This window comes from Gymnogyps californianus, chromosome 15 (assembly GCF_018139145.2).
Source record: "Gymnogyps californianus isolate 813 chromosome 15, ASM1813914v2, whole genome shotgun sequence".
Classification (NCBI taxonomy): domain Eukaryota; kingdom Metazoa; phylum Chordata; class Aves; order Accipitriformes; family Cathartidae; genus Gymnogyps; species Gymnogyps californianus.
In genome coordinates this window covers 17,504,277-17,518,019 of record NC_059485.1, presented here as the reverse complement: position 1 = coordinate 17,518,019, position 13,743 = coordinate 17,504,277, and the positions used below count along the sequence as shown (strand labels likewise).

Genomic DNA, 13,743 nt, shown 5'->3' with positions numbered 1-13,743 from the left:
TTCTGTAGTTGAGGTTATATGCTATGATTTGTGTTAATCTCTATGAATTCTCAACCAGAAGCATAATACAAGGCGACAGTGGCACAAAATTGGTTATCTTTGGTTTGGACTGCTGTTGAAATCGTAGAAATATTGGAGTAGGCTGGAATAAAGACTATTTTCTATCTACTAACCTTGTTGCAACAGGAGGAGTTTGCAAAATACTGACTGAAAGTTGGTTTTCAGCCCGTTTGCATTGAAGGAAAGGGAAATCTTCCTGTTACCCTAACAGACATCAAAGCTGTTGAAGCCCTTAAAATAAATGCCATCTCTAGATATTAAAAAAAACCCAACACTTTGTTTAAATAAGATGAGTTCCTGTTACTGCTTTTTGGTAGTTTTAGCACCTCTTCTGTATTCTAATATTTTTAGGCTTTTATTATTTTATAGCTGTACTATGTCATGCCCGCTTGTTAGGCAATAATACTATTGTTCTTGAAAAAATGGCAGAACCACAGGCGATTTTTCCTCTATGTAAGTCGGGTGTGTCTCTCTGAAGAAAGCACCTGAAGAAATAATGAAAACACACTTGTAGATGATCAATATTCATTACCTATGCAATGTGCTAATCACATACCTTTTGGTATTTATACTTTTGCATATGAAAAAGGTGATGTTTCCCTTTGCCCTGGGCAGCTCATGAACCAACAACTGGCCAAGTCACAGTTTTGAGGGTTTTTTTGTTGTTGTTGTTGTTGGCCTAAAATGGCTGGGCTTTCACCCAGAAGCCTATGTCTAAATGGTGCCTCATCTAGACCATTTTAAAGCCAAGAGACAGGCTCACTCTGACTCCAGTGGACAACTTCTTCAATACTATAGTAGAGTTTTGGCCACTGTGCTGACCTCCTATGTAATTTTAACATCAAAATGGGGAAGATCTGTCGTGGATTTTCTTTGTGATATTGGGCATTCTCTTTTGCTATTCAGTGCTGTTGCTGTGTTTCCAGATTGCTGACTTGAAGGCAGCTAGACAGCTTGCTTCCGAAATCACCTCCAAAGGAGCAAGTCTGTATGACTTACTCGGCAAAGAAGCTGAACTAAGGGTAAGTACACGCTGGAGAGTGTATGAGAACTTGCGTTCACTGGGTGCTGCAAAGGAAAAAGGTGAAAAAAGTATCAGTAGTTCTTCTTAATGGCTGCATCTAAAATGAATATTCTTCTGAGTTTGAAGGAATGGGTCTGAAAGTTTGCATTTCTTTCCAACTCATACTTGGATTGCAGTAAGCCTGAGAGAACAGTTTGGCGTTTTTTCTTTAGCAGGAAACTGAAATACTCTCTGTAGACTGTTTGGAAATACTAACTTTATATGTACGTTTTAGTGGTGGGGATAGATGTATTCTGAAAGATAAATGATTAATGCCATTAGTTTTCCAAGTGCAAGGCTCGTTATTTCTGTTACAGTAATTGAAGGCCTCGCAAGCCTGCAGGGTGCGTATTCTCCAGCTTAGTTGTAAAATCACAAGCTGTTGCATGAAGTCACAGAAGTGTCCTGAAACACTGCCAATAAGTCTTTCAATTATTTTCTTAAATGCATTTATCTGCAATGCTGGAGGTTATTCATTTTCTGAAAATAGACATTTAAAGAAGGGAAACCCTGAATGTTCTAGTACTGGTTTTGGTAATCTTCAGATTTGCAATATCTGAACTGTAGGAAGTGCACCCTGTAAGAGCCGTAGACTGTGTGCCTTGACAATTAGTGCTCCCAGATCCTTGTTTTGAAGGAGTACAAGTGTTTCAAAGGGTAGGTGATATACAGGGAAGACTATCTGTGGAACACTGCCTTTTCTGCTAGATATGTAAGTCAGCATGGTATGCAGCAGTGTGAAAGGCATTAATATTTCAAAAGGGAGAGAGAAGTGATAAGCCAGTTTAATTCAACATACACGATTGTCACAAAACCGTTAATCAGTCACTTCTCATCTTGCATTCTTTGCTTAATTTCTTGCCTTTGAAATAACTTTCACATGAATGCTATCTAATGTGTTAATATTTGTTTTGGAGCATTAAACCCTTTTTTCTGTGTACAGCATCCCTAAGAACTCCACTAAAAAGTCAAGTATAGGTCAGTATAAGGCAACACTTTTTAAAAGTACTCAAGCATTGGTTTGAAATTGGGTGTTATTTAATCACTTTAAATCAAGGCTTTTAGGAGTCCAACTGACTTTAGAACTGGGCCCTAGAAAAGGGACTTGCACAAGTGCAGTGTGCTGAAAGCATGAAATGAAAAATCAAGAGATGAGTTAAGTGCTTCAGTGCAGCCATTTCTCATTGCACTTATTAAGAAATCTTCAATGGAAGACTATTTAAAGGTGCAATTTCTAAAAGGACAGTATTCTTATATACTGTAGCGAGCGCATGTTTCTTGTGGCGTAATGACTGAGTGCACAAGATGGGGCTAACTCATCCTGAATAGGCACACAGTTTATATTTTACAAAAAGGTTTGACACTTGTTGTCTTTAAGAAATCCTGTCTTAGGAAAGATGACCTTTGCTTCTGTCTCATTAGCTCTGAGTTTATATCCTAAAAGCACAAGGTGACACTATGACAGCACAGTGAGAACCTCCAGAGAGCAGCAGAAGAGACTTTCGTGCTCTGTTCCTTATGATTTGTGCCTGGTTCCAGCCTTCTCCAGTGATTTGTTAAACCTGAAGAACCCATTTTTGGCTTGTGTGTTAAATGCCAAGTTTGGCACATGAGCGTGTGACAAGTTTGAGACTGGAGCCTGTAGCAAAGCAAATAGGCTTCAGGGTAAAAGCCATGAGGTTGCAGTAACCAGTTGTTCAGTGGAATTTGTCAAGTGTTCCTTTTTTAATTATAAGCACCCGACTCTGCCTTTCACTTGAAGTATGAAATTTGCTCATCAAATGAGAGGCTTAGAGCCAAATGCTGCTCTTTTCTTCCATCTGATAATGCCCACAGAAGTCAGCGGAGCTGCAATTCTTTCTAAGTAGCCAGTGTTGAGGGCAGTAAGGAATCGCCCCTCTTCATTTCACACGTCTTCCCTGGATCCTTCACGGACTTGGTGAGGTGCTCAGAAGGTCACAGGGCTGGCATCCTCTGCCTGCCCTTCCCACCTGATTCCAGGTGGGCAGAAGTAGAAGTGCTGTTAATTCTGACTTCATATGGGGAATTAGAACTTTGTCTGTAGGTATCAAATGAGTTGCCATTAATCTAAGGTTACTTTTATTATTTTTTAATGGGAAGATTATTGATTTCCGTTGCTTATTTTCTTTTGATGTTGCATGGCTAAGTAATGCACACAATAAATTGCACTGGCAGAGGGATTGCGCTGTTAAAGGATGGTAGGAGAGCAGTGTGGTTTACTTTTTCATTACACTTTATGTCCTGAAACCTGCTGCATATACTAAAATGCATCGACAGCTGTGATACTGTTTTAATGAATTTGAAAACATGGTAGTTCTATGTTGGCTGAACCTCTCCCCCCGCCCCCCCCCTCCAGTCCATCCATTTCCAAATATTTAAATGAAGAATCTTGCTACCTAGGCTTAGTTAGACTGATGATATATCTTGTTTCTGTCCTAAGTGAAGACTGCTTTGTTTTCCAGCAGCTGTAAAAGAAATGCCAGCATTTGGCACTAATGGGTTGACTAGGTCTGTTCTCGTAGTCTCAGCAGCTTTTGGGGAAAGATCATTGGGAAGAAGTGAAGTAAAACTCATTATTTCCTGTAGAAATGTTGACTCTAATTTGCGTCACAACCTTTACTTACTTTATTGGCAGTTCTTTTTGCACATAATTTGTATCGAAACTGTGTAGAAAAGCCTTATACATTAGATAAATTTTATTGTTTCAAGTCATGGAACACTTTTTAAAATAAATTACTTTCTGAATGAAAACAAATTTCAGCTAGAGAAGAGTTTATTAACGGAATGATTCTGTTAGATGTATGGTAGATACATATTGATCTAAGTACATGTGCGTATTTATTGGGAAGAGTTTGAGTCTGTACTCATTTTCTTGGAAATATGGTACTGTGCCTTTCTGATACCTTTATAAATATATTATTTCCTGACTGAATATATAGTTCTTATGTGTATGTAAACTACTTTCAAAGTTAATATATAATGTAAAAAAAACTTTAATTTAAGAACATGAGAAGAAACAAAACCTACAGGTTTTCATTTGCTGAATCCAGACTATGATGCTGTTAGTTAAGATTTGGGGGGGAAAAAAAGAAAACAAAACAACAAAAGCTATACTTTTCTCATCAGATGAAAATCACAAATGTCACTTTTGGTTTAAAAAAGAAATCAGATTTTATATTTGAAAAAGAAGGCGGCGGCATTTCCTGATTAGCAATCCTAAAGCAGCAGAAAGCTTAAATGTGAAGAGAAGCCATTTGGTTCCAGCCCTGCAGATAGGTAAAGAGATTTCCTTTCCGGCTCTCAGTGGATCCCACCTTGTGCAGCGGGTTGTGGAGCACCAGGTGTGGAGGGGGAGAAGTACAGGCGATGCATGCGTGTTATTACGGCTGTGTCACCTGCACTGTCAGGGAACTGTTAAACCGGAGCTTGGCCCAGTTAACTTTGGGGAGCAATTCAGCAGTAAGGGGGAAAGGGATGAAAAGCCTTACTTGGTCAGAGGATCTTTGGAGTTCAGTGTCGAATGCCATTGAAGTTGCGTTGTTTCTAGACCACCTGTGGGTGAGCATGGCATAGGTTATTGGTGTCCTGTGGCAGTGCAATGCTGGAGACGCAGAATTTTTATTTTAAAACGCATTTAAGCCTTACATTTGAAAGATAGTTTGCAGTTTCCAGTCTTACTGGTCCAAGCCTTAGAGCATAGAAATTGCAAAGTTGGAATTCATAGAGTGTAGTGGAGTTGATGAATGAATTTTGGTATGACACAGTGACATCCTCAGCTGAAAAGCAAATTCTATGCACAGAGATGCATGTCTTTATGTTCATTGTTTCCTTTACTGCCAGGGGGACTTTCTCTGCATTGCATTACTATGTAGCCTTAATTTTCAGAATATTTATGACTAGCTTTGGAAGAGTAACTAGACACTTTGAGTTCTGGTTTTCTTTAATCTGTTTTCTAGCTTTTTTTTTTGGATGGGAAGGTGGAGGTTGATTTGGATTTGAGGTGGGGATGGGAGATTTTGTTTGGATTTCCTTCTCTCGCTTTGTACACTATACTAAATGCTTAGGATGATTAAAAGTGCTGTGATTAAGCCTGTCCAGCTCAAAATCAAGAAAAGCAGCAACAGAATTAATGTCAGTACTCGGGCAAAATGCAGCACCACTTCGCTAGGCATTCACTTTGGGTGTCACATGTGGTGGCTGCCTCTGGACCTGTGCAGCTAACTGCTGCGGTCTTGGCAATGGCCAAAAGATGTTAGAAAAGTCAGCGGTCCTCTATACCCTATAACAGCTGGTGATCGAAATGGCAAGATGAATCTTTGGGGGCAGGGAAAGGTGACGAGGTGATCCAAATAATTCTTTAGAACAAAATAAAGCAGTAATGACTTTCAAGGTCAGTTGTGATCAGTTGAGGAAGGATGCTCCTGCGTTATTGTACACTGAACATCTGAAATCCAAAAGGAAAAATTCATGGCTATTTGTAACATCTCAGCGAAGCTGACTGACTCGGAGTGCCTGCCACTTTGCATCTGCCAGAGGTCCTGTGGACACATTAGCAGGAGCCTGTCAAGAAGCTGCTTTGCTTAGATTTGCTGAATTATTAGACACAGTAAGATAATGAAGCAAAAAAATTCCAGAATAAAACTGCCTCTGTGCTGGTGGCAGGCATAAAGATTTCTGACCTTCTCAAGGTTGTTTTCATTTTATTTACCTCTTAGTTAGCTCTAAGCCATGTAAAACTGAAGAAAGATGAAAATAATCTTTTTTTTAAATGTACTTAGCTTGTGCTGAAGACAGGCAGTGCAGCAGGTCTTTTCTAATGCTCCTCTTGGCACTTACTCTGTCTGTGACCTTGAACAAGCTGTTTATTCCCTGTGTATCCTCTTGTGTAAATAAAATAATTTCTGTAATTTTGTAGATTAAAGCTTTTAACAGCCAGATAAAGTGTTTCCCAATCTATGGAGGATAAATTTCTAAGTAAGTACAAGGTATTGCTACGAGTGATACAATTGCTACAATAACAGCTTGTTCCAAAACTGATGGGAGTCATTGACAATCTCTTTACTGACTTCAGTTTGTAAAATGCTTGAATTAAACTCTTAGGAGAGCCAAAGGCATTTGGATCCAGCTGTGGAACTGAGATGGTGTTAGTTACAACGAAAAGAGTTGCCACTAAGGACATTTAACTTGGATCTCTTTATTCGCAGCTTTTTGAGGAAAGAACCCTTCCTCTCTGCCTCCGCCCGCTCATGCTGTTGTAGCTCACCGCCTGCTCTTTCTGTAGAGAGGTAGATCTGATTTGAGTGATGGCTGCATTATTCAGTACCCTTTGAAAGTTAACTACAAAAAATTGTTTTGTTTGGAAACAGTTTCCATCTGCCAAATGTTAGTTCTGGGTAGGAGATACTGCCTGGGGGAGGCTGATAAACTAATTTCTCTCATTTCCTGTGCTTTGGTTACAAAGTTGCCACACATATGATTTCTAGTGGAAATTTGTAACCTGAAATTTCCAGAACTCTGGAGAATTACCTAGTTTGCTCCATTTTTTTTTGAATTGTCCTGCTTCTAACCAAAACCTAACCTATCAGTTTTGAGGACAAGGGCTTATTGCAAAGTGAGAAGGCAAAATTAAAGCTTGCAACTGTAAGACATAGTTGAATCAATACTGTCCTATATTTTTAGATTGCTTTAACCATAACCATGGTTGTATGCTATGTGGATGTAACATTTGTGGATGTGTTTCATGTAAGAAATGATTTTGTAGTGAACTTCCCAGGAGAATTTAGCTTGAAGACATAGCATCAGCTGTAAATTGATGGGTGGCACGTTTGTCCTTGCAGTTTTAGGACCAGTTATGTCAGTGCATCGATAATTTTGTCAGCTAGTTGGAAGATCTGAATTCTTGTAGCTCAGTTCTAGACTGTTTTGAAAAACCATTCTAGTTTGGCGGGGAAGAAAGTCACATTTGAACCATCTTTTGTATGTCACAGCATTTGTCAAAACCTGTATGAGTTTGCAAGAAGTTCCACTTAATTGGGCTAAATCAGAAACACTGTCTTCTGAATATCTGATGAGGTTTCGGTTGTTCATTATTCCTAGCCTTCCTTCATGAGACACAAAGTATAGCCATGTCAAAACTTTAATTACATAAGAGGAAAATGTGCTGGCTCAAACATAAGGACAATGATTTTAGCTATTTTTAGCTACTTAAAATGCCTTTGTTCCTGCCCAAAGAGAGCCACCCGGTATTTCTGTTGCTGGAATACAACAGCTACTCCACTTACTGGTGGTTAAGCTTTGCTGAGAATGGAAACCTGAGTTGTATGGCAATGTTTAGTGAAGTCAAAGGCTTGATGTGAATTAAAAGTTTAAACTATCTCTTTGGGTGGTATTGCTGCATACACAATGCCTGCTCCTACCTTTGCTGCAACTTTGCATGATGTCTTCATGTATCTTTGAGGTCTGAAAGATGCTGCTGAAAAATATACTCTTTTGTTGCTTTTTTCCTAAGAAAATCATAACCCTTCCTGGAGTTTTCTTGTATGTTATCTATAAGGAAAGGAAATTCTATTTCTAATTTTGTTACAGAAGAGTGTGGATAAAAGGAGGAAGTGAAAAGATTTTTGCCTGACTGGGTGTCTTGCCTTTTTGATGACCCTGCTGTTTTTCCCTTTAAAAAGCAAAAAGCAAGCTCCCACCTGTTCATGCTGCCCAAGGACATTTCTATCTGTTTGTTAGGAAATTCACTTACAAACCTAGCTTTTGCTCTGCTAGAAGAGATGTGTCATCTTTGCCAGACTCTGGAAGAGACATCACAGGCCACCTCCTGGTTAAGGACCCATTAAGTAACACCCTGTAGTCCTGTGGACTAATCCAAGCTTTACCAATGCAGCGTGCCACGAAACCTTACCTGAAGGAAATTAAAGGTGAGGCTTTTAAGGATGTGGGAAGATAACAGTAAACACGTGCTGGGGTTTGTAAGCTGAGGGTAATTCAGTGGAATCGGCTCTTGAACCAGAAGACTGGTGGACCTGGAAGAGTGTGCAGGGAGGGAACAGAGCAGTGTAACTTTGTGCCTGTCAGAAAGGTTTAAAGTTCCCTTTCTTGTCTCAGCAGTCTGTATGCCAGCATTTGTAAGGGGTTTCTTCTGTCATAAAGCATATGTTCAGATTACTTCTTAGCTGGCTAGGCAGGCCTTCTGATTCTTTTTGGTTTGCAGAAAAATTATGCTTTCCAGTTGGTTCTCTATCTCAGATCTTCTTGTGGCATGCTTTTTACACATCGGGATAGCCAGAGGGTTTCAGATGCTGTCTTTGAGGGCTCTGCATTGCTGAGTAGGGAAATGTCTCTGTGGATTCCCTTTGCAGACTGCTGAGACGAGCATACAAGAAAGCAGCATAGCCTGGAAGCAGCAAAATTCTCAATTATCTTGATCTTTAATCTCTTGAGGAGTAAAATAGGCTGTTAGGAAGTATCAGATTCCTTCAGAAGGTCTGGATTATTTTTAATGTCCCTCCTGTACATTCCTGTTCATATACAATGATGCCTAATGATCCATTCCCTATATTGGCCAAATGCGATCACAGTGTGTGTTAGTAAACTCCCTGAATAACAAACTCTTCAAAAGGAGAGCTTTATTGCCTGCATAGACAGCAGGAGTTGCAAAAGCCCTGTTTGCAGGGAGTAGGGGCTGTAATGCTTCCTGGACTAAGGCTGAAGGAAACGGTGGCGGTGAGGAGGTAACTTTTGTATGCATCAGGCTTATGAACTCCTGAAAAACAAGGAAGGATTTAACCTGTGGTCAAAAAATTTTGGTGCAAGACCAGTGTGTTAGAAAAAAGCTTTCATTTCAGGTCGTTATCACAAAAAAAGATGTTTAGAAACCTCTGCTAGACCTTGAGCACATCAATATACATATATATTACACCACATTTATCGTGACTGACTTGTGTGCTGGTCATGCTTAATTACTTGCCTCGGTTCCTTACTGCAGTTCAGAAGATATGTGCATCCATCTATCTATACATCAAGCATGCAGGAAGCTGGTTTATCAGGTTTTGATGCATAATGATGGAAAACCATTACCAGTTGAAAATGCTTCACTGGGCATATTTGCAGAATGGTTTTTGCAATAGTGGCTCTTCATTGTTAACCAAGTATAAAGCTCCTGGGGGAAAATTCTCAGTAAGGGAAGTGGTAGGGAACATTTGCAGAGATGGTAGCATCTTCCTGCCCCCGCTTTTTGTGGCTAGTAAGTGCATTTGGCTTTGTGCGTGGTGACATTACTGTGCAGCAGGGGAGCGTGTGAATTTAGGATGGCTTCAGTGTTCCATGTTAACACTGCAGCACCCAGGGAGACAGGAGTGTCAACAGGGGTGTAATGAAGTTTCAGACTAGATATAAGGAAGAAATTTTTTATGATGAGGGTGGTGAAACACTGGAACGGGTTGCCCAGAGAGGTGGGAGATGCCCCGTCCCTGGAGACATTCAAGGTCAGGTTGGACCAGGGCTCTTAGCAACCTGATCTAGTGGAAGACATCCCTGCTCATTGCAGGGGGGTTGGACCAGATGACCTTTAAAGGTCTCTTCCAACCCAAACTGTTCTATGCTTCTATGAACTTGAATGGATTACCTCTTGCACATTAGCATATTTGCTCAGCAAGACAATGCAAAGTAGCAAATGCACTCGAAATTTACACCTTAGTTCACTTTGCAGAAGCTCCACATATAGACAAGTGCATAGACAAGTAGCATCACTGCTACTGCCTGACAGTCGACTGACTTTCAGACATGCTCTTCAGGTTTCAGTAGAAGGCCAAGCGATAGTACAGCTATTTCCCATTCTAGGTCTGACATTTAAGCTAAATGAGCCAAGCTACAACTGAGTCCATGAAAGTGCTTCTGGATTTCAGAATGGACTCACAAGATTATCCTTCATATAAGGATTCTGAATCAGATTGTAACACCTTGCACACAATGGAAAGGTACAATGTACCTAGAAAGTGCTGTTTGCACTTGTTTGACCAGTTTCTGCTAAGGTCAGAAGATGCGAGGAGCCCTATCTTGACCCTCTGCTGGTACTTGGTCTGGGGAGCCCATATGATACTTGACAACATACCAGTTCCCTCTGTAGTGTTTACTGCTAATTCTTGATGCTTTTGGAGAGTTTTGTCTTATCTTCTCAACAATTTTAATTGTCAGTATAGAATGTTTCTTGTCTTATATTTGACATGCAAGTGGGTTGAAATCCAAACTTTAAGGAGCTTTTATCTGGTTTTTTTGTTTTGTTTTTTTGTTGGTGGTGGTGATGAGTTGCTTTTTTTTTAATTCAGGAAGATGACAAAGCCGTACTGTACTTTTTTTAATCTGCAATACAGGTGCAATATAGGCATCTAGTCTCACTTCAGATGTCTGAGGGTGTCCAAGAAGTTTGAAGAGGGCTGGCAAATATAATACGGACTTGGGCATACCTGGAAGATGACAGTGGATACATTTGTTCAGGCAATGGAGTCGCCTGCATGTTACCATGTATTTCAGAGATTGTGTACATACCCTAAAATGTACTATGCTTTCAATAAAAGATAGGTATTCCCTAATGATCTGGAGGGGCAGAGAGATCCATGTGTTTCCACATCCAGGAAACTTAATGTTGCAGACCTCTGTGGAACAGGTCTTTAGTGACAGGAAAGGCAAGTCCTATGCTGCTTTTCTGCATTTTATATTTCAACCAGCCTTTTTATGTTTAGCTGCATGTTTGGCAGTGAAGCTGCAAGAGGGTTTGATAAGGTTACTATCTCTGTATTTGTATCCTACAGGATGCTTTTTTGTGGAGCGAGGTAGAATTCCTGGTTAGGTGAACCACTTGCTTCGTTATCTTTTGGCAGAAAGAAGCTGTACTGCGACACTAAACTGAGTGTTGCGAGAATAATGGTAACTCTGGTCCTGTGTCAAGCCGACTTCTCCACCAAAGTGTGGTTGCTGCAGCAAACGGCCAGAACCGCAGCTCCTTGCCTCTTCCAGAAGGCTGGCTGCTGATCTGATTCCTGTGGACAGAACCTCGGGCTTCTGCTCTGACAATCTGCTGTGGCCTTCTCCCTTGCTGGTGTTTGACCCAGGGGACCATCGCTCAGCGAGGATGCAGATTTGAGACGAGTAAATTCTTTAGACAGATGGAGTTTTGAAGGCTTTAAGACCAGTGTTATATCCTGAAATGACTGCAGTACAGTTTTGCTCTAAGGAAATTTATCTTCACTTTTGATGCCAAAACTTGTGCAATTTGGGCAGAACTGGCTTCACTGTTAACTTTCCATGTCCTGTGGGGAACGTGCTGTCAGGCTGTGCTCTGTTCTGCTTGATTGGGCGGTCAGCTAGTCTTCGATTAGAAATCTTTCTTACTTTGTAATGAAATTCTCATTTCCGAAGAAAACGAAGTTTTCAAGTCTTAACCAGCCACCTAATTTGTTAGTGCTTCCAATTGGCTTTGTCCAAAGTGAGATTCAAAACTTGAAGAATTAAAGTCTCAGCCCTTACATGCAGCACCAAATACTAGTCCAACCAGGGCGGATAAATAATGCCAGCAAATGGTGTCTCTTGTGTGCCTTCGTGTGTTTTCTTTAATAATTGTCAGCTTTAGTTCATCAAAAATAATTTTACACTCGGCTTTCCTGATTTTTAATTAGCATTTGTCATGTAAAGCTATAGCCAGGGAGCTCTTGGACACTTTGAACAGGAAGCAGGTAAACAATCAGTTTGTTCATGAATACCTCTCTGGTTTTGCATATGTTTGTTTTCTCAAGTTTTAATTACCAGGCATAGTCCTAAATTGTTCTGCTTCTTACCTCCTCTTGCCTTGATAATTTTTTCTATATTTGTCATCTCTCCTGAGAACTCTATTTTTAATGGTTAATTTAAAGGAAACCTCTTGTGTATTATAATGTGTATTCTGATTAGTACACCTAATTGCAAAGAGTACATTACTTTAAAAGAAAATGAACGAGGCCATATTTTTCAGCTCAGTTTCATTTGCGCACTTTTTTTGAGCACAAGGAATTGTGAGTACAGCCAGTGGCAATATAATACCTGGTATTTGGACAAATTTAGAAAATTGGTTTTGCCTTCAAGCGTACAGCCTATTTGTATCCACAGATTTAAGCACGAACAGAAGAGCCTTTGTAAAGCCAGGTTTTAAAAATCTCAGTTGTCGTGTTACTGCATATTTTATATCGGGTAAGAAATACTAGTGAGGATGAGTTGGGCTGGAGGAAAAATGTGCTTTAGTTGCTCATGTGGGGAGTCAGAGATAGTCAAAGTGGGTTTGTTAAATTCATTTTCTTTAATTTGCTAATGGCTTAAAAATGTTTAAACTGACCAACTCTGGTATTTTAAAGTAAACGCTTTTCCTAATGTCTTCGTAATCTTTGTGGGATATTTATTTTTCTAATGTGATCTGCCTTCCTTTTAATCCTCTTCTGTATGGCCAGTTGCAGGGTCTTTCCTGAAAAGAGGTATTAAAAGTAAGTTTTCTCTTTGAGAGTTTTCATAGGATAACAGGAAATGGCCCAGTGACGTACCCAGGGAAGCTGTTACAAACATCCATTAAAAATTTGTCGACAGCTTTGATACCCTCAACGTATGTTTATTTTTCAAATATCTTTCCATTATATATTAATATGATGGTCCACTGTAATGGAAGCTGTAATGGTCCACTTGGCTTCTCCTCTCAGTCTGTTGGGGTGCGAGGAGGTTAATTGCCCTGACCTTCTCCTTTTCCAGTTTAGCCCTGATTCAGCAGTCTGAAAATACAAATTTCTGCTTTTACACTGCTCTTCATTGGCCTGACACTTTTTCCAAGCAGGTGTGACTGTAGGACTGAACCTTGTTCTAGAAAATGATGTGGATTTCTACATGAAGACTGTGGTCTGTACATGAGACTTCCATGGGTAGTAGAGGGAAGGTAGAAGAAGAAAAGACATTAAACTTGTATAAATTATTCCAACTTAAAAGGGTAGATCCTCAGAAGTAGATCTAAAACCCATCAGTTACCGTGACCCAACACACACTGCAGTGACTTGTGCATGTTCTGTGGGTGTTTTAGCAGGCTACTGAAAGGAAATTGGTAAGGGAGTTGTTTATAATTAAAAACTAAGGTCCTTGCTGTTTCTTTTACCTCTTTTGAAAGTGGGAAGGAAAATAATTTCCTTCCCCATGCTGAGTGATAAACTATTTTGTTTGAAATACGTTCGCTCTGTAGCAGAGATCTCACTGTTGCCATCAGAAAACTAAGTACAGTTGGCAGGGCAGTGTCTTCACCAGGCTGATCCTGGCTGCCATTTCAGTTCAGGCAAAGTCCTCACAAATAAATAGGCATTTTGTTGAGCTTGTTAAATGCATAATGTTCTCAGAATAGCTACTGAGCTACACTGTTCTTGTCCGGTCTTCCTCCAAAAGTGTCTACCTGTGGAGTTATTCAGGCATATGTATTGTGCAGACTCTTTGTATCTTATTTTTGTCCAAATTAACCTTCTGCTGCTTGGAGCTTCTATTTCTGTGTGGACAGGGGAATGTTCGCAAGCACTTTAGGCAGCGTAAGCTGTCACTGCCAC

General features: G+C 40.1%; 1 protein-coding gene across 3 annotated transcripts in view; it reads left to right on the top strand.

Annotated features, from left to right (window-relative positions):
- Positions 1-13,743, top strand: part of CLUAP1 (clusterin associated protein 1) — a 77,095-nt gene that overhangs the window by 12,904 nt on the left and 50,448 nt on the right. For all 3 annotated transcript variants that reach the window (XM_050906045.1, XM_050906044.1, XM_050906043.1), the window contains exon 5: positions 987-1,082. In XM_050906045.1, coding sequence (XP_050762002.1) covers positions 987-1,082 — 96 coding nt within the window. The remainder of the gene's footprint in view (positions 1-986; positions 1,083-13,743) is intronic.